We start from the raw sequence: 20909 nt of genomic DNA, 5'->3' as shown, positions 1-20909 counted from the left end.
CAGTAGGGTCTTCTGGTCGTGCATGGGTATTTCCCATATCCAGCAGATGAAAGATACTTTCCTACAAACTTTATATCCTGAGCTACAGGGTTGTGCTTAGGCTGGTTTTTGTTAAAATTCAAGAGTGCTCTAGGGGTGTTGCAGACTTGACTCCTAAGTGTGAGGAATAATTGATTTTCTTGTGTGCAAATGGGTAATGACACAGTGCAGACACTTGTAACAGGTATTTGGGTTGTGTTTAAATTTCAGCTTGAAGTTGTCTCTGATTTAGTCATGTCAGGATTCATTTTTAAAAGCAGACTTCATAGTCTAGGGCTCTCTTTTACCTCATTTATTTAGAAGTATCCCTAACAGCAATGTTCACAGCTAAGATGGAAAGCTACTCACTTACTGAGGAAATGGGTGTTGAATGTTCTTTCAGAATTAACTGAGAGGAAAAGAGTTACCTAGAACTCTTTGTTCTTTGAGGCTCGTTCATTTTCCTGATCTAATCAGTTATTTTAAGATGCTGTTTGCTAAGGCTGAAAGCTCTTGTTGGGTTCATCAGGATGGTTTATAAATGCCTCTCTCTTCTGCTGGGCTAACACAGACATCTCATTCTCAAAATGCAAAAGCTGATCTTGGAGAATGCTTCTTCAAAAGCTCAGTCTTCCTCCTGAAATGGTGCAAGGTACTCGTTTGGTCTTGGTCGCAAACACCACTGCAATTCAGCAGCGTTTTGGAAGGGGAATCTTGCAAGTAAATTCAGTGATTTAGTCTGATTGGGGGCAGGATATTCACAGATGAAAAATATGCTTCCTACTCCCCATATATATATATATACATATGATTATTTAATTTCTGTTATCTTACAAAGAAACACATTGCAGTCACTGAAACTTTGCTTTTGAAACAACTCAGCTCATTCACACTCAGCAGTGGTGCTGCTTTCAGTGGGAAAAACATTCTTATCAGTACAGGGAGGTGTATTAAAGTGTCCCAAATATTTAAGTAGACTATTTAAATACAAATCAATGACATCTCAGAAAAAGATGGAGATTTTATTTAAATTGAAAGGGTAAGAAAGTTCTTTACAAATGGGTTCATTTCCCATATGCTGGTGGGGTGCTGTTGAGAGTCTTTGAATATGACAACATTGGAGATTGAAATAAAAAGGAGTGTCTGGAGTAATCTTATTAATGGTAATCTAACATAATGGAAATAGCTAGAGATTGTTAATGTCTGCCATGAAGATTGTCTTTTTCGTCCAAGAAAGAATGATCAAATAGGATTTGCAAAAGAATGCAAATGAAAAACTGAGGTGCTGGATTGGGACTGTGATTCAGCTTTCAGTTTCTCAGGGTGGTGTCAGTCAAGCACAAAGCTTCATGAGCACCATCTTTTCATGCTAGTTTCTGTTTATTAATTTGGACTGTCTGTTTAGCATCAAAGATATTAGGTTTTGTCTTTCTCATCCTGTTTGGGTTGTTCAGGATGTCAGTCTGTCATTCCTTGTAGGAAATACTCTTATATATGTTTTCCTCACCAAGACACATTAACCTGAAGCAGCAGTTCTCCAAAGTAAACTGAAGGATGAGCTTTTATGAATAATAACTGTCTTCATAATTGAGCCAAGAAGAATTTCCTCCATGGGCTTGCCAAAAGAACAGATCTGCCTTTTATTTTATCCCTTTTTCTTGAATTTTATAGGTTTTCTAAAGAAACATGTTGCTCTTGTTAGTCTTCTTATCAAAGACATTTATGAAATTCAGAAGTAGTCTTGTGCCTTGAGCATCTTTATTTGCCTCAGGTTCCTGTTCCTTTAACCTTGCTGGATAAAACTTTTACAGGATTACACGTCCTGGGTATGTGGACTACAGGGTCAGGTGGTGTTTGAAAGGCTCTTGCCAGAGAGAAGGGATATCTTCACTCTTAAGCCAGCAAAGTGTTGCTGGGTTTGCCTCTTCACATAATGGAAAACTCTGCCACTTGAAGGGTGTCTTTTTGAAGAATTTATTGACGGCTTTATTAATGTGTTAGTTCAAGCATGGTAGTTATGATTCAGGAATTTATTTCCAAGGAAATACTCCCACACATCTTCAGAGTGTTTGCACCCAAAAGCTGCAAGTGAATTTCTGTGTGCCAATTGGCTGTGAAATTAAGCTAATTATTTTAAAAACAGAGCAGCCCTTTCTAAAGGCTCTACAGTTTGGGAACTCTCTTTCCTTTAATTCATGTATTAGAATTGCTGTGTTCTGTTAAGAAGAGCTTCAGGACTTGAGTAAGCCCAGAGTAGTGACCTCAATGGGAAGGACAGGCAAGACTTTGCTGTATCCTTCTGACTTTGCAGAGCTCACGGTTCCTTTAACATTTTCCCCGTCAAAATCTTTAATTATGCACAAGTTTCCTCCCTCCCGGTGAGGAGACATTGAAGTCACTCATTTTCCAATGCCACACGTGTGACTGCAGTGGCTGCTGCAGGGAGCTGCACTCCCCTGGAAGCCTGGAGACAGCTGGTGTCCTCAACATTTCCCATCCCTTTTTCTGTCTTGGTTTCCAGAGAGCAAATTATGATTACAGGAGCTGTTGGGGAGCACAGATGCTGAACAGTTGGATCACATAGGGAGCTTACATTGCAAAAGGCTTCGGAGGCAGGCAAGGAAGAGCTTGTTCCAGATGAATCAACGAAGTTTCTGCAGGTGAGGTCTCTGGACCTGAGTGCAGGCAGGTCAATGTGTGGATTGCCTTATTACAGGATGATTTTATTCTTGAAACAAAGTTGTTTTTTCCTCAGCAAGCTACTGGGCTTTTTGTAGTTCTGTCCCTTTGTCAATACAAATTGTCAGATCTTCCCTTGATTCATATTTTCAAGTCATTATTAAATAAGTAATTCCCCTGAAAATTCCTCTGTTTCTATTATGGTATTTGGCAAGCATATTGGTCCAATAGAGGAATGCAGATTTTGCGAAATGAGAAAAGTGGGGAAAGATGAGTGTGGTGTTGTTACTCAGGATTCAGGTGTTTAACGAACTCGTAAAGGTTTTTGCTGTGTTTTCTACAAGACAAAAATGAATTTATTGAAGGAGGTGCTAGGAGAAGTTTCAGAAGCAGGCACTGTTGAAATAATCCAGCCAGAAAAGTCCCTGGCACAGAATACAATTGGTTACTCTTCTTTTAAATGGATTTTGCTTTGAAGAGAGGGAGTCTCCAGTCCACCTGCCATGGTCTGAATCCTGGTTGCAATGGGAGAACTTCAGGTGTTTAATGGTTTGTTACAGCCATGTCTGAAAACTGGGCTGGCTAAAATTTCAGTTGTCAGATGAATGCCTGATGTCCTAAAAACCAACACAGGCTCAAATTTTAAAATTTTCCTACTTTTAGTCTTTTACTTAGATCTTTTTTATGCCTCATTTTGGAAAGATCACTTTTTAAGCAGGATAAATGTTTTGGATTAAAACATCTTACTGGAAAGGTGTTGGAGTATTTTTGAGGGTAGGTAATGGTAAATTACCAATTGCCTGCCACTTGGAAAATTAAGTTCATTTCTGCATTTTTCCACCTTCTTTTACAGCCATGATGTTGCAGTTATGGTGCAAGGTGTTAAAAATCTTTGCTGCAGTTGAGGAGGTTTTGCTGGGGAGATATTTTGATGCTCTGGTGGCCAGTGATGCAGCCAGGCATGGAGGGGTTACAGCTCTGTGCTCTCATGCCACCCCCTGAATTCTTTCTTAGCCCGAAATCGGCTTAGCCTGCATTCCTTGGGCTTAGGAGCTGCCCAGGTTTCTGGAGCCTCTCTGGAACTCTTGGTGTGCCTGGAGCACCAGTGCACTGCCTGGAGGTGGCTGAGAGTTGCCTCAAAATGCAAAACCAAAGGGAAAAAAAAAAAACCCCATCCGACCCCGAATACCACCGATCTCTGTATCTATATTGAGAATTTTGCAGAGGGTGCTCAGTGAACAGTTTGGGTTCTCCATGTCACCACAGCTATAGGTGAATGGAGTTATTAGGATACAATCTTTGTGGGAGTAGCTTCGGAGTTTCTGTTATTGAAGGGTTAGGTCAGGTTATTTTCAAGTTTGGAAACTAAAATCATTGCTTTAAACCCAGACACACTTTACTCCCTGGCTACACCCTGGCTTTAAAATGGTTCCACCCTAAACCAGCTTTAGCTCAATGCTCAGTGTCTGTTTCCTTTCCCCACCCTGCATTCCATTTTCCCCAGGCTCCCAAGCCCTCCTCCTCCTTCTCCTCCTCCTCTTCCCCTTCCCTGTGGTCGCAGTTCTGATTCTGTTAATCTGCTTTAACTCCAGAGATCAGAGGCATTTCTCCTCTCCTGAGTGCCCTTCTCACTATTTTATTTGTTCATTGTGCTCTTCTTTACAGAGATCTCAGCTTTTCAAAAACTTTTTACCCCTTTTTGGTTCTTTACTTTGAAATTATGAGTGAGGAATCAAGAAGCTTTTAGTATTTTAACATAAATTCTATTCTTGCTTTGCAATCAGCCCTGGTCAGGACTTTAATTTCCTTATTTGCAGTGCTGCTTTTGCATTAAAATGCAGTAGGAATTAATTCTTCATATGCAGTGCTTGGGAATCAAACTAAAGCTTTTCTGTACTGGTCTCTGATTTATTTTTTGTTCTATTTTTTTTCCTTTTTTTTTTTTTTTTTTTTTTTCCCAAGGCACTTGTTTCAAAAGGTAAATATTTGTTTTGATGATTTCGGAGTTTATAATCAGCATTCTATCATATCATGAGTGCTGATATTCGTATTCAGTGTGATACTTGAATGTTTTATTTCTGTCCCTTCATGTTTGTGTCTGCCCCTGTCCTGAGGAGCAGCAGGGAATGGTGTCACTCCTTTTATTGTCTGAATTAAGAGACTTGGTAAAAAAGGTTAACCTTTCAGTACTTTTAAAGTGATAGTCTCAAGTTACTGTACAATTGTTTGCATATTTTTGAGAAATAAGAGTGGCTTAAGGTATTTCTGCTCTGCCCAGTCATTCCTGCTCCTGCAAGGACACTGCATTATCCCATTTTACAATAGCTTCTAAAGCAATTAACTCACCCAGTTTAACAATTTCTCTCTTTTTTTGAATTTGTTCTGGTTTATGTTTTTTTAGGAAGATCAGCACTTGGCCAGGTTTGTTCTGTAGCCCAAGGAGCAGTTGAGTTGAGGTCACTAACAGGAGGTGGGGGAGCAGCAGGGTTTGGGCCAGGAGCTCCTTTTGCTGACCACAGGAAAGTGCAGAACTTGATTCAATGGTAGAAAAACAAATATTACGGGAAAGAGATGAAAACTGATTATTTTTTTTCCAGGTGCCTGGAGGAGTAGAGGGAATTTTCCAGTTATTTGTACACAGATTACTGTTTTGAGGAAGACAAAGATGGGGATACACTTGAGCTTTTGGAATATGCTGCAGGAATAGCAACATAAATCCAGGTCATCTTTGTGTAGAACAAGCCTGGTTTATTTCAGCAGTAGTATTCTAGAGCTGGTGAGGAGAATGTTTCTGTTGGTAAAACGGAGATAGTGAACATCCTATAGCTGTAGGCTGCAAAATTACATTGAAGCCTCAACCGGCATGGGCTCCTCCTGAGCCCTCCAGAAACAGGAGCAGCATTGGAAATTGGCTCGTTCCTGCAGAACAGTGTTTTTGAGAACTCAAATCCTGGCAGTCCCAGGTCATCCTGCTTTGAATCATGGTGGAGAAGCTGTGGTAGGGCTCAAGCCTGAAAGAAGAGGGCTGAGAAAGCACAGCCTGAAGGAGACCGAGTTTTTGATCCCATAAGGATTCACTTAAGATATCGTACAGCCTTCAACATAAAGGCAGTTTTTAATGATCATATTGTGTTGTGGTTAAATATCTGTGTTTTCTTGATTGTTTCCTGCTCTAGGAAATTGGAGCTGATTCTGAGCGCTGTGCACGTTTATTGTATCCACATGTCTGCTGTTATGGTTGTAAAATAGTGCAAATCAACCCAAATATAGCTCATGGCATCACTTCTCCATGTAAATATTGCAGTGGGTGAGAACGCTGGGGTTTGCTTAACAAATAGTGAGTTGTGAAACACTTTGGGAAGATTTCTGTTAGAAAGGAGGAGGGAACTGAAATACAAACTTCAAGGATATTTTTAGCAGCTGGTAAAAGATTGTCATTTTCCTGCCAGTCTGTGTGCTCTTTTTTTTTTTTTTTCTTCTTTTTTAATTCCCAATCAAAAAACTCACTATGAAATGAAACCTATTTTTTTCTTTTTTTCCCTGAGAGTTTAAAAAAATTAATTGCCTTTTGTACAGAAGGAGATCAAGCCAAACCTTCCTAAACTTACGCAAGAAACATCATCCCTGGAATTCTAGATGAAATCTACTGTCAGGCAGATACTTGACCCAAATAAATTGAAGAACCTCAGAAAATTAAGTCTTTTATTTCACCTAAGTTTTTTTGGGTCACATTTTGTCAGTGCACCTGAAACAGAAGCTGAGTTTAAGTGGCTCCCACTTTCCTTTGGTACTTAATTTCAGCCCCACGCTCTCCTGCAGTTGTTCCGGTGAAAATCTCTGTGTGGCCATGTAGAGAACCAGATATGGGAACTGATCTGCATTTAAATATAACTTTTTTTTCAATAAATCAGTTTATTTTTAACATTAGTTCCTGTCTCAAGTTCAGTCACAACTATATGTGTGGTCTTGGTGCCACTGAGGGAGTAGCAGAGGAGGATGCAGGAATTTGGGGTGAGAGAAGTTGCTGATGCTGGGACCTCTTCCCCTTCTGCTTGTCATGATGTAAACAGAAAAACAAAATAAGTTTTCCATCACACTAAAAATTATCCAGCTGTGTGCAGGAGATCCAAAACATCTGCCCCAGGAAGTATGATGCCTGCATCCATCCCAGGCTGCTTCCAGGCCTGATGCTGTTGACTTGGTTCATTAGCAGTTTGTGTGGTGGGATGTTGTGTACTCTCAGCGAGTTGTTGGGTGGCACCAGGCTGGGAGGGATGATTGGCTGGAAGGCAGCAATGTCAGGCACAGCAGGAATTCCACCAAGACCAATGTGGAGTCCTGCTTGTGGCACAGGATAACCCCATGCAGCACTTTGGGTAGGCAGCCAAGGAGAGAGAGAGAAGCTTTGCAGAATTTGTCTTCTGGTGAGGAAGGAGCTGAAGAGAGGAGCCTGTGTGCCCTCGCAGCCAGGGAAGGCTGGCTGCCTGCCTTAGAAACAGCTTTTGGAGTACAGGAGACAGGTTGGAGATCTCCAGGCCAAGAAAGCCTTTGACAGGCTTGAGCAAGTGCAGCTGAGGCCATCAAGATGATGTGTGTGAGGAGAGGCTGAGACAGCCTGGTTTGAAGTCTTGAAGAAGAGAAGGGGGTCAGGTGGATTATCCAGGGCCAGACCCTTCTCAGATGTGGGTTGAGAAAGGATGAGAGATAATAGATATGAGTTAAAGGAAGGGCAGTTCTCACAGGGTGAAAGAAGGAGGTTCTTCACAAAGTGGTCAAAAGGTGGAGAAAGGACCTGGAGAAGTTGTACACTGTCTTCCCTGCTGATATTCACAACTGGGCTGTACAAGCCCCTGGAATCTAACTCTAAAAGTAGCTCTGAAGTTATTTGCAACCTAACTTATTCTACAATTCTTAAAGATGACTCCAGGTGACAGAGCAGTGATGCTGCCCTAGGTCAGGATGACTTCTCACTCCTCTGTCTGATGGTGACACCACTTCAGATTAAGTCCAGCTGCTCCTCTGTCCAGCGTGTACTTTCCCAGATTCTTGCCTTGCTGACAGCAGGACTCCTGTACCCAGAGGTGTCTTCCCTTCACTTCACCTTTCCACCCTGATTCTGCCAAATTGAGTCCTGCAGGTGGGGTGAGCTGTGGGAAAGGCTCAGGAGCTTTTTATGACAGGTAGCTTGAATTGTCATTTCTTTGGAGACTTTTCTGTGGAAAGTTTACTCCAGGTGCTGAGTGGTGAGACCTGCAGTTCAGAAAGGTGTGCTGGAGGAATGGCTCATGAAACACCCCTGCATTGCAGTGGGGCTGATCAGGGGTTGGGAGGGCTCCTCAGACATTCCTGAGATTTGCCAGGTTGATGGAGAAATGCAGAGGAACTGTTCTAAAGCTCTGTAAATTTTAAGTGAGGGGCTGTTGCCCTCCTTTGAAGGACTCCTGTGCCTGTGGCTGGCTCCCCATCACTGCTGGGGGTCACCTCTGTCACACAACCCCAGAGACTTGGGACACCGTGGGAGAAACATCCCTGCTTTGTCCTCCTGCCACACTGAACGGGGCTTGGAAGAGAAGATGACAGATTTCTTGATCCCCTCTTACCTCAAAAAGAGCAATATTGAGAAAGACCAACCTGGCAAAACATTGTTTTTAGTTCTTGGGGAAAAAGCTTGTTTCTGCTTTGAGTTTTCCAGCAGCAGATGCAACCTTGCATGGCTTTTCTTCACGCCTTTTCTCCCTTCTCATGGGTTTAGTTCTCCAGCTACTGATTTCTAGGTGTTCAACTGTCTACATGAGAGAGCAGGAATAAAAGATGAAAAGAGGAAAAAAATAATTAAAAAAAAAACCTATGAAAGAGAATAATAGCATTGGGAGTCTGGGAAACCCCACTGGGGGTTTACTGAGAAGGTTAAAACACAGAACAAACAAGAAATAAGTGGTGTGAGAGAAGCAGATGCTGAAGAGGTACTTTGGTAACAGCTGAGTTTAAGCTGTAATGAGAAGAAATGGCAGAAGCAGGGAGAATAAATATAAGAGAAAAAATTGGTTTGTGTATTAAAGTAAATTAATTAAGGTAGGAAATGGAGTCTTTAAAATGGAGCTTTTCCATGCTGTTTTGGGGACGGCATGTGTGTTTTGTTCAGTTGTTGGACTAGGTTTAATGCTTTTTACTGTCAGCTTCCACCTAGATCTTTGATACTAAATTGTCACATTAACATTTGGATACTTTTAGTACATTGCTTTACTTTGATTTGTGCCATAGCCCTTTCCAAGGAGCTGCCAGATGTCTGTCGTGCTTGATTTTTTGTGACTGGTGCAACTTGCTTTTCCCATGCCTGGGTTTGTGGCAGGAGCTCAGTTTATAGGACTTCCAGAGCTCCCACAGTAGCCTGAGTATGTTGGGAATATTGTACTGCTCCTGTTGTTCTGGTGTGAGGTTTATTCCTCTTCATGGATCTGTTAAAGCCTGTCTGGTCTGTGTGGCTGGGAATGAAGTGTGTTTTGAGCTCAGCTGGGGTGGGTGACCTCTGTGAGAAGGTGCTTGCATTCCTTATTTCCCTGTGATGTGATGCTTCATGTGTGGGTAAGAACTTTACTGTTGTTTTCAGAATTGCCCCGAAGTACTGTTGCCAAAATTGTCAAAAAAAAATAGGCTCTGTGTTTTATTTGACAATAAAAGCTAACAATAAAATATTCATCCAAGTCAACAAATTTAAGAAAGCTTTTCTAAAGCTTCTGTGTTTTGGAAAGTAGGCTGGTAATAGAATAACTGCAAAATAATGATTTGCTAAAGAGACTAATGAGCTCAGTTTTCCGAGCAGCATTAATCCCGTGTTTAGCTCGGGATTTCCTGTGTGTGGAGCCCTGCAGTCGCAGGGGCTGTCCCAGCTGGGTGAAAAACGAGCTCTGGAGGGTTGGGATGGAGCTCTGGGGCCCGTGGCAGTGAATAATTGCAGAATAGAAGCTCATTGACTAAAGCCTGGTTTACGCGGGGCTGAAGCGCTGTAGTAAACAGTTTGGATTACTGGGAAGTGACGGATGCTTTCGATTCATATAATTCTTTGGCTAAATCTTGTCAAAAGGAGCTGCATTTTAGAGAAAAGAGAAGTGGTTTTGGAGGCACTGTGGAGAGGAACTTGGTGCATTTTTTGGGTTATGGTGTGCTGAGAGTATTTTAGTACTTATGTGACTAAGTGGATATTTATTTTGCCATAATGTGTGTTTGATTAGATTACATCAGCTGTAAATACTGGAAGCTCTGAAGCATCTATTTCACTGTCTGTCTCTAATCTTGGCTTTTGAGGAACATTTAATGTCTTGTTGTGGTTACAATTAATCTGCGTGTGTTTTAGCAATTAGTGTTTATGTGCAGCGGGCAGCAGCCAATCCTGGCAACTGTCAATCAGCAGCTGTAACAGGCTCTGAGAGGGGAGTGTAGAAAGCACAAGGTGATTCCCTGCCTGCCTGGTTATTTGGGAATGCAGTTTTGTGGGCAGACACCCTATCTGGCCCGAGTTATGTGCTGTGATTCCCCACATAGGCAGTGGGACAGTGGTATTATCATGGCTTTGATGTGATGAAGCTTTCCCTTACCTTAACCAGTTCAATGGGCTAAAGTTTTAATTTGCTTCCTTCACCACCTTTTGTTACAGCTGCTGGTTTTTACTGTCTTGTAATTTTCCTTTATGTAGGCATGGTGGCTTGTTTTTAAAAACCTTTCATTATCATCTAGAAAAGTGGATATCCTGTGAGCCGCTAACAGAGGGATGACAAAATACGTAAAAATTCAAAGCATTTGAATTCTTCTGCTTGGCTAAGATTTAATAAACTGATAATATGAAATTATACAAGCAAAACACAGATGGAGGAGGAAAAATGGTTTGTTTTTAACAGAGAGCATCTCTGGTAGTTCACATTTATGAACTTCCTACTGTGTTTGTAGCCCCCTAGCCTTGGGCATTCCCTCCATCTCCAGAGTGTGGGAGCACTCAGCCTATGATTGCTTTTTCCTTTTTGTTTGCTTTGAGGCTGTTTGTTTTTTAAAGAAACAGCTTAGCAGTAGGATGTACTGGCAGAACAGGGCAGCTTAGTAAAACCAATCTGGACATTTTCTGGAATCTGATATGCCCTGCGCTGGGACTGGTAAATTCTCTGGTTGCTCCTGGCTCCGCAGACTGGACACCTTGAGCAAGTCCCCACATCTTTCTCTGGCAGCCACCAGCTGTAAAATGGAGATAAAAATAATGATCTTCCTTCAGCTGTTTTCCAGGTTACAGGAGGTGGGCACGGTACCAGTGTCCTCATTAGCATTTTTTAATAAGGCTCTGCAGATGAATGCCTTGCCCTGGTTTGAAGTTGCAGGGAAACCAAGTGCTGGTTTGTCCCACTCTGCCTCCTCCCTTCTGAGCTTCTGTACAGGAGTGAGTTTATTGCAGTGCTGTGTGTGGATAACACCTGAATTCCTTGCCATGAGGAGCGCAAAGCGAATTTATGAAAGCAGCAGGTATTAATTTTGTAAGTGTCCTACCACTGGTTTGAGCTCTGATAGTTCCTTCTTGCATTAAGTAGATTTAAATCTCGTTTAAACTAGGAGGCAATAAAATATTCAGGATCTGCAAAACAGCTTCTTTCTCCACCTGATGGCTCATTATATAGATGTGGAATTTTTTTTCCCTCTACACTAATAGGAGAAATGCCACAAAGGCATAAGTTTGTTGGGAAGCTTCAGCTCCGTTTGCCAGGTGCTCAGCTGGGCTTTGAGTGTGTCAGCTGTGTTTGCTGCTGCAGATTGTGGAGTAGGTAATTGCAATTTGTTTTATGCACTTTTAAAATGGGCTAACAGCCCTTTTTGTGTGTAATTTTTGTTGTTTCATGTGAAGAATAGAGAGCAGTCTGAGAGTCATTTTCTTTTACATAAAAATACGTAAATTATTTAAGTTGATAAGAGAGTCAAAGTTCAAACAAAGGAGGAAGATCTAATCTTCAATTAGATCTCCCCAAAAATATAAAAAATAAACTGTGTTTTTGCAGGAAGGAGTTTCCCTTATCATAGCTTTTTTGGTTTGTTTGGGTACAGTAATTGATATACTTGTTACTGATATGTTATATTTTTATACAGTTTCTTTGTAGTTACAGATTGTAAAGTGGCTGATCCATATTGTTTTGGTTTTTTTTTTAAATTGTAACACTTCTGTATAAAATCCACCCTGTGATAAATGCTGGGAAGCACTGGTTACTGTGTACTTTTTAGAGAAGTGATCCCAAGAGATTTATACTCAGCACCCCACTTTCAGATGCTGTTTATTTTACTGGGTATCACAAAACCTTCGTCATGAGGAAGAAACAAAAGAGTGAAAATTCGGGCTACTGAAGTGTAAAATTAGGGAGAAAACAGAACTTAAACCTTTGAATGTAATTTCAGTACTAGAAAACTATGCTGAAATCTTAGTTTAAGATAAATAAAAAGTCTTATCCAGGTTGTGGGTAAAATACACATGCCCTCCCTCTGCTCTGCCTTCATGGCATGTGGTACTGAACTGGAGCCCTGTTGGTGGGGCAGCAGGGAATGGGCTGGAAAAACAGAACCCCACTGCGAGGCAGGAAAAGGAGAGAGTGAGAGCAGCACTCCTTTATGAAAAACAAAGCCAAAACGAGTGTTGCTGCATTCCTGGTTCTGTTTCCCACATCCACGATGAGGCAGATCCTAATGCCGGTGGTTCTCCCGTGTGTCTGACAGCATCTCCCCATCTGCAGGCGCTGACGGGGCCGGGCCGGAGCCCAGCAGCTCGGACAGCAGGGTGGAGCGGCCGGACCCCTACACCAACGTGGAGGAGGCTCTGCTGGCAGGGGAGTCCAGCTACATCCACCAGCCCCTGACTCCGGACAAGGAGGACGCGCTCCAGGCCGCCACCGTGGCCAACCTTCGCGCGGCTCTGATGAGTAAGAACAGTTTGCTGTCGCTGAAAGCCGACGTGCTGGGCGATGACAGCTCACTGCTCTTCGAGTACCTCCCCAAAGGCACGCACTCCCTCTCCCGTAAGTTGGCCTTCTTCTATTTCTTTGTTTTAGTGACGCTTTTGGGGAAATCTTTATGGAGAAGAAAACGAAGGTCACCGCCTCGTTTGTTTGTTTATATCCAGGTTTAAGTCCTGCTTAATCCCGTTTTCCATAAAATTTGGCAACTTTTGTCTGATATTGATCCAACTTTAATGTTAACTGCTGAAGTCATAGAAGAAAGTATTCAGCCTGTAGCGCTTGCCCTCAAATTTCTGTTTCCCTCATTTGCACAATGGTACTTACAAACAAAATGCAAAGTATTTGAGTCATTATAGGAAAAGTTTTGCATCCAAACTTGATTGATGTTGAACAGCTTGAATGTTGCTCCTGTGTCTGTGGAAACAATTGGGGTGTTGTACTTTGTATGATCTTTATTTCTTGCAGTTTCATTTTAGACCTGTAAGTAGTGAGCAGCTATTGATTTTGTTATACTTGCACCTGGAAATGAATGCTTTTCTACTGGTGATCTATTGGAGACAGCTGATGTGAACCACTAGGTGTGGACAGCTGATTTTTCAGCATGTTTTTGCATTTTCTTCATTGTAACCTGATTCTCTAGTGTGTAAAGAAAGAAATCATCAATGCTGTATTTTAATAATATCTGAAAAGGTACATCATTTCTGAAATAGAATAGAGCAAGCAACAGTTTTGAGTACTGCATGTTAGTTTCCAGAAGAAAAGATTTGTCTTTATCTATGCTGAGAAAACTGACCACGTAAATAGAATGAAAAGTTCACTTAGGATATCTACTATTCTATTTTCTTTTAGTTTCCTCAGTGGGAAAAGGCAGATAACTTTAATGGTCATAGAATTAGAGAATGAATCACAGAATCCCAGAATGCTTTGGGTTGGAAAGGACTTGGAAGATGATCTTTTTCCAACCCCTGGCCATGGGCAGGGACACTTTCCACTAAACCAGGGTGCTCCAAGCCCCATCCAAGTGGCCAACTGGTCCCTGGAGTTGTGTGATGAAGGGAAATAATTGCACAATGCAGTGTCAGACTTAGTGACTCTTTTCACTTCTCGTGTCTGAACAATGGGATTGTTTTTTAAAAATCCAAAAACCTTGAAGTTTCTGTACCTTACTCTGTAGCTTAAATATTTGTGGGGAATGGCTGGTGCAGTGTTCTGGTTTCTTTTGCAGTAACTCACTTCTTGAAGCATCTCCAGTTAAATCAGATTTCGATGGTTCAGCTTGAGCTCCAGGGTTGAAAATCCCCCAGCTGCAGTGGAACAGCACAGATGTGGCTCAGTTCAGTGGCAGGGTTTGGGTGCAGGGAGCAGAGTGCCCTGAACTGGCACAGGGATGGGTGGGAGCCTGGATTGATGCATGACTGTGGGTGATGGATGCACCACGGCTTTGGATCTGTGGCTCCTGACAGGTGAAATCAGCAGCTCCATCTTCTCTCTTGATAAATTGGAATAATGACAGGGATGCCCTCTATCCATCATCCTTCTCCTTGTTGGAGGATTTTAGGTTTTACTTAAATACTGAAGCACCACTTGACATAAAGATAAATGTGTATGAAGCAGTCATAAATCCAGGTTAAAAATTAGAGTTTGCCCAACCACCAGAGAAGCAGAGTTTGGGGATGGGTATAGTGCAGGCAGGAGGCCAGCTGGGTTTAAAATAAAGCTTGATACATTTAGAAAAGGGGGTAGTTGATAGCTCACTGAAGGGTGCCATGGCCCAGGAGGTCCTGTCCAGCATCTATTTGAGGGCCTTATTTTCCAGTCTTCTCACTGTTACTGGATTTCATTCAGCTGAGCTTCAATTATCTCATCTTTATGGAAGCAAAGTGAAATGCCCAAGTCAAAAGGAAGATTTCCTGCTTGCTCTGTAGCTCTCACAGCAGTTGGGGATGTGGCTGTGGTCTGGTAAGAGTGTTTTTATAGAAGCCAGGAGTTAAGAGACATGTTTTTCTTTCATCTTATTCAGATTCCCAGGTATCAATTTATTTTAATCACTTGAAAAAGATCTTGTGATATAGGATTCCCTTTTAAGTGGTCATTACTGAATACAACAGGACATCAAGTTTGATGAGAATTTTCAGTGTTATAAAAAGACAGCGAAGCGAGTGGTAGGAAGATTGTGGAGATGTAAAAGCACAGTCTAGGTTGGTGCTGGCTTTGTAGGTGTTTCTGACATTTTTCTTCAAAAACAATTTGAGGATGTTGAGTCATTTTAAGTCCTGAGTTATATTAAAAAAAAATAAAAAAAAGAAGGAGGAGGGAGTAGGTAGGAGCACTGTGAAAAGATTGAATTTAACAAGACAACCAAACCCAGCGGTTTTCATCTGTCTTGATTTGAAAAGAAATACACTAATTTCAGGGATTATAAGTGATCAGTCTCTCTTGACTTCAAAGAAGTGAAGTGTTTTTTAATCTTGGCTGCTATCACTGGATTGTCTTCACTTACAAAGCACTGCAGTATGTAACTGCCTCAAGGAGCAGTATTCAGGTTTCATTTTGGGTTTTTTTCTGGAGGAAAAAAGACTTAATGGAGGTGGACAGATGCAAAGAAAGTGTTAAACATGTTTAAAATTTGGATGAGCCATTTCTAAAGGGGATATTATTCTCCAAGTTACTGCAATTATTAAAAGTTTTCATTTGCTCTTCCACATAATTCTTCCTGTTATAGAAGTTAGAGGATGTCCCAAGGTTTTCATTCTACCCCATGTTCTTTTTAACTAATTCATTATATGGTCATATGAGGTATGAACTCGACATTCTGCTGGTGGAAAATGAGGCCCAGAATGCTTGGGGTGGGGGTGTTGTATCACTATGGTGAATTTCTGAACTTAACCAGTTCAAACTCATTTAAAATCAGAAGGGAAAACTGAAGTATCTTGCCATGTGGGTAGCACAGTTGCCAGATAACCTGCAGCTGAGGGCCTCTTGAGGGTTTGATGTTCATGATGTGTGATCAAGATTGACGTTGTTCATGTGCTTGTCAGAAACCTGGAACACACAGGTTTTGCAGAAAAAAATGTGTGAGTTACTCATGAGTAACACCGAGGCCGTCTGGGGAACTGTTGGTTACTGAACCTGCCTGGGTTACTGCTGGGGGTGCCTTTCAGATAAGACATCATGAGAGTTTTCTTGGTCTTGCCATGTGTTCCTGGTTTGTCTTTTAAAGCAGGTGGTTGGGCTGTGATTTCCACTCCAGCAGAGCTGCTCTGCAGAGCTCCTTGGTTTAATAACGTGTCTTATTTCATTTATGAGCCTGAACTTTGGTAGCATTGTTCTGCACGGTTACATCACACGGCCAGAAGTCTCAAAGGCTTCAGTCAAATGTTTTGAGATGGTTTTGCCAAGTATAATCAAGAGAATGAGAATTTGAATATTCATCAGAAAATGAGGTGGTTAGTTTACATCCTTGTTTTCTCGTAAAAAATAAAATAAAAACCTTTCAGATCGTGAAGGGGGGACGACTCCCTTAAAGGGTGACTCCCACATTTTAGAATAGCACATTTGAAGGCTTTTTTATATGTCTAAATTTGGCTTTTCCTGTTTACCCTGTTGCATTTGAAACTGTTTATAGAAGCAATTCCTATGAAGCTTCCAGTCCAAGTGATTACATGGTACACAGAGCCCTTTTCTTTTGGGCAAACCAGCTAATTGGTTATTTTTAGTTAGTGGTTCATTGGAGCCAATAATTTATCCTTGCACTGGATGTTAAGAAATACATTTTACACAGTGGTCAACTTTCCCAGGAAGAAGTTAAAGGTATTGAATTCGGTGTGGAATTTTTGTACGTGGTAAAAGAAGATTTAGGAGAGAATGGATGCAATTTGAAATGAGGTATAATAATTTTGTCTTTCTCTTTTCCACAGTAGCTGTCACAAGAATTCTGTATTCACACAAATATTGCTAAACCCCTGCTTCATTTTCTGTGTGCAGAACTGACTGAAGGAAAGTGGGTTTGATTTCTGATTTAAAAGTCAAAATACTTTTGGTTAAAATTCATTTTAGTACAAGTTTACGAGGGAAAAAGGTTTCTCACGCACAAGTCAGAATGGACATAAATCTGCGTTCTTGTGTACAAAGTGTGGGTCACTGATGTGGGTTTCTCTCTTCTTGTGTTACTTGCAGTTGTTGAAACCAAATAAATACTGACTATTGTTTAAAAACTCATCTTTGTTGTGTTGTACATTTTTGATGTTTGTACACCTTGGATGATAGTTTATTGCTTCTCTGTGCTTTATTTCATTGTTTGTTTGTTAGCCTTAATTTTTGCTTTAAGGTGTGCAGAGGTTTTTTTGGAACCTGTGAAACTCTGGAAAGGTGCTAATAAAGAATTTATTAAGCCAGGCCTCACTGGTTTATCTTTACTATGTGCTAAAATACCATTAGTTAAAAAAAGTGTGACCCAGAGATGCCTTTGGGGCAGTTTGAATAAGTTTGGGATATTCAAGGGTGAAAAAAATGGAACATATGTCTGTCTAGGCAGGAACTCTGCTATGGACCTGTAGAGCTGGATTCTTGGTCACAGTTTCTAACAGGAAATACTGAAAAATTTCTTTTTCCCCCTGAATTTTTTGTATCTTAAATTTCAGGCATTTTGTTGCCCTGTTTTGAAATGGCAACAGCAACAGATGGGCAGCACCTGAAGGAGCATTGTTATCCCACCTGATTGGTGTTAATTAAGTTGAGAAAGATATCGATCTGTGATCAAAGCGGAGAAAAGTAAATCAAACATCCAGCTCGTGGCACAAGAGCAGAATTTCCTTTGATAGCTGATTAAAAAAGTAAAGTTTGGGGTTGTTCACATTTTGAAACCTTGGTGTGGTTTCACTCGAGTGCTTTGTTGTCACCCAGATCACAGTGCATTGTATTCGGGCACAGCGTAAACTGTGACTTGTTATTTGTAGCTGCATTAAAAAGTGGTTTTTTATATCCCTGAAGGTTTCCATCAGACTCTTTTTTTGCTGGAAATGAAAAAGCCTTTAGGCCACAGAGTGGTTTGAATATGAATTTATTTATTTTATGCCATGTTTTCTTCTGGTTTTGCCGCCTTGCATTTCAAAAAGAACAACCTGCTCAGTATGTCATTCCAATATTCAGTCAAGGCACGTGCTAAAGTTTGTATAATATTTTCTAGTGTACAGTGATATTGATGACACAGTCTTTATTTGTATTTAGCTTTGTCATTGATCCTCAGGGCAGTTTCTGGAACATTGTTTTCCATTTGGCTGTTGCTACAGTGTAGGCGAGGGCTGGACACAGCATGTTTTCCTTTTGAATTATGGGAGATTTTTAAACTGTAATGACTGTCAGGTATAATTGAACAGTTTTGTACAAATATTTGAACCTCCATCCTTGCTAAATATAGAGTGACAGGAATCCTTTTTTCCATCTTTTGTAAAGCACTTTGAGATCAAGTATTGACAGTCTGATATTAAATAAACCGCTGTGGACAGATCTTGAGATCTGAACCTGTGACATAAACTTGGAAGAAAGCTAGTGGAATGAAGTTTGCATGTACATTCCTTAAAGGTGGAAGTGTATGTGTTCAGAATGATGCTTTTCCAGGAGAAATGTGGATGTTTGTGCTGCACTATGCTTCTTTCTCCCGACGGACTCTGTAGTGACCGAGCCCTGCAATGTCACTCCAGTACACACCGACATTTGGGTGGGGAGGCTGGTTTAATAAAAAAACAAAACAAAAAACCCACAACAAAAACCAAACAACCCATCAACCAGAAAGACCAAAAGCCTGGCATCCCTGTCCTGCTGCATTCCCTCCCACTGACAGAAGATGAGCTGCGAGTGCTGGGGCTCTGCCTTTGCGAGGCCGTTTTTAAAGCCACCAGCTGGTGCTCGTTCACGTGGGTGAGATTCGTTTCCTGTGTTCCCCAGGGCCTGGCACCAACTCGAATCGTTCAAGGGGTGAAAGTGATGGCAAAGTGGAAGCACCATCTCCCCCGCTGCCTTCAGCACACCTTGCCACTCAGAGCCCCCCCGAGAGCTGCTCTTCTGGTGAAATGTCACCAGAAACTGGGATAAAAGGAGAGGTGCCTTCCTCAACCCAGGTAAGACTGGGGAGGAGGGGGAAATACAAAGAATTTGAAATGCAAAGGTGTCTGTTTGATCAAATCCTCCCCAGTTAGGAGTATTTTGAAAGATCTAATACTTTATACTTTAATCTATGAGCTTTTATTAAAAAAATACAGGTTATTTTAAAACTGGAAGCCTATTGAGGGTCAGGACTGGTGCTGTCCCAATTTTAGTCTTTCTGTCTTACCTCAACAGAACTTCTGTTCAAAAACCTCTGGTTCTTTTAAATAGAAATGCCCTTTTTATTGTAAATCCCTTCGTTTGCACAACATTGCACACTAGCATATAATAATTGCATGAGACCACAGCTGCCTGTTGCTCACTTCTAGTGTTGGGCATTTGGGTTTCTTGTAACTGTCTAAATTCAGACAGAAGTAGGCTGGCGCTCTCTATTACAGAAGTCAAAAGTTTGACCTAAAAATCCATAGGTTTCTGCAGCATTTCCTATTAATATTTTTGAATGATACTCTACTAAACAAGTGGGTGGAAAACACAGATTTTGCTTTGCAGTCCCCGTAGAGCAAAGTGAGCTGGTCTGCACAGACCTGCCGAGGCTGCAGCATGCCTCTGCCTCATACAGGGCTGCCATCTGCCACACGCTGGCATATCGCAAAGGATTTATAAAAAAAAATAAATAAAATCAGCTTTTATTTAGAATTGGGATCAGCAGTGCCAGAGGGCATTGCGGAAAGGAAGCTATGCAGAAGGTGTTTGTGTTCTACAGACTCTTCTGTGTGGAAAGGAAAAGTACCTGTGGAGGGTTAAGGGAGAGTTTTCCAGTTCTGTTGTATCAACTAAAAATATTCTGTCCAGCATTTCCCATTGGCCTGAGTGGGAGCTACAAATGGTTAGTGAGTAGTTATCCAAGACTTAAACAGGGATGTTGATTACTGTCTTCAAAACACCAAATGATCGGGAGTTTGAAACAAGATAAAGGCCCAGTTCACTGCTCTGGTAGTGAAAGCTTTGTAAAGGCACTTTGAGTTGCCAGGGCAAACGACTGAGCCTCCCTTAGAGAAGGGGTGAAGGCAGTGACAGTGATGGGACTCAGAGCTGTGCCTGCAGGACGGGTTCTTGTAAATGCCTGCCTTAACTTCCCTGTGCTTTTCCTCTGCAGGCTGCCTATGATGGATTGCTGGCACTTTGGCAGTTTGATAACTCTGACTCAGGTAAGCAGAGAGAAAAATACATCTTTAAACTGTCGTTATTTTATACCAGAAGAGGCTGATCCATGCGTGTGTACCTATGGTTCTTTGCAGATTCGAGTTTCCCAAGATCTGAAGACATGGACGTCTCCGCCGATGGGACCTCCCTGGATTTGGCCCTGGCCAAGAGGCTGACCTGTGGCTTCTGCAGGAGGGTGTTCCAGTGTGCTGAGGAGCTGAAGGAGCACATCCACGAGCACGCCTTCTCCGTGCTCCTCCCTCTCGACGCGTTCGACTGCTCCCGGCCCGGCCTCGCCGACGGCCGCTTCCAGTGCTCCAAATGCCCCGCCAGCTTCACTCTGAAATCCAACATGGATCGGCACGAGAAGACCATCCACTTCCACTGTAAGAAGATGCAGTGTCCTCACTGTGCCAAGCTGTTCCGTGACAAGACAGACTTAAACCGGCACCTTCTGTCCGTGCACTCGAGCGAGCGCACCTTTGTCTGTCTCTGCTGTGGGAAGGGCTTCGGCACCCAGAAGAACCTCAGCAGCCACGTGAAAATGTGTTACCTGGGCTCTGCCCACCTGGCTGGGCTGGAGCTTTTGGACAGTGTAGGACCGAGCGAGGATCGTGAGGATGCGTAGCTGCTGTTGTTGTGTATGAGACAGTTCCTTGAACTAGGAAAAGCCAACTGTGCCATGGTTCTCGTGCTGCAAATAAATGTTCCACAGGTGTAATTTCATAGAGTAACTCCCCAAAGTTGATAAGGTGATGCTGTGCTGTGTCACTGCAGCCTTGGGACAATTTTTGTGGAAAGATAACTTTTTTTGGCTCCATAAAACAGGTGCTTTGGCTGTTTTATTGGAGTGCTCATTCTGTGTTCTGACACTACCTTCAACTGCTTTATCAGTAGATCTCAAAGTGCTTTATAAAAGAAATGGTGATATTT

General features: G+C 41.9%; 1 protein-coding gene across 3 annotated transcripts in view; it reads left to right on the top strand.

Moving 5' to 3' along the window:
- Window positions 1-20909, top strand: part of ZBTB46 (zinc finger and BTB domain containing 46) — a 48908-nt gene that overhangs the window by 18871 nt on the left and 9128 nt on the right. For 2 of the 3 annotated variants that reach the window (XM_066330792.1, XM_066330794.1), the window contains exon 6: window positions 12450-12731. In XM_066330792.1, the coding sequence (XP_066186889.1) occupies window positions 12450-12731 (282 nt within the window). Of the gene's footprint in view, window positions 1-12449; window positions 12732-18614; window positions 18930-20909 lie in introns of those variants that run through there. The other variant, XM_066330795.1, reaches the window with a different exon arrangement.

The sequence above is a fragment of the Sylvia atricapilla genome, chromosome 16 (genome assembly GCF_009819655.1).
Source record: "Sylvia atricapilla isolate bSylAtr1 chromosome 16, bSylAtr1.pri, whole genome shotgun sequence".
Classification (NCBI taxonomy): domain Eukaryota; kingdom Metazoa; phylum Chordata; class Aves; order Passeriformes; family Sylviidae; genus Sylvia; species Sylvia atricapilla.
This window is presented reverse-complemented; position numbering and strand designations above follow the sequence as displayed.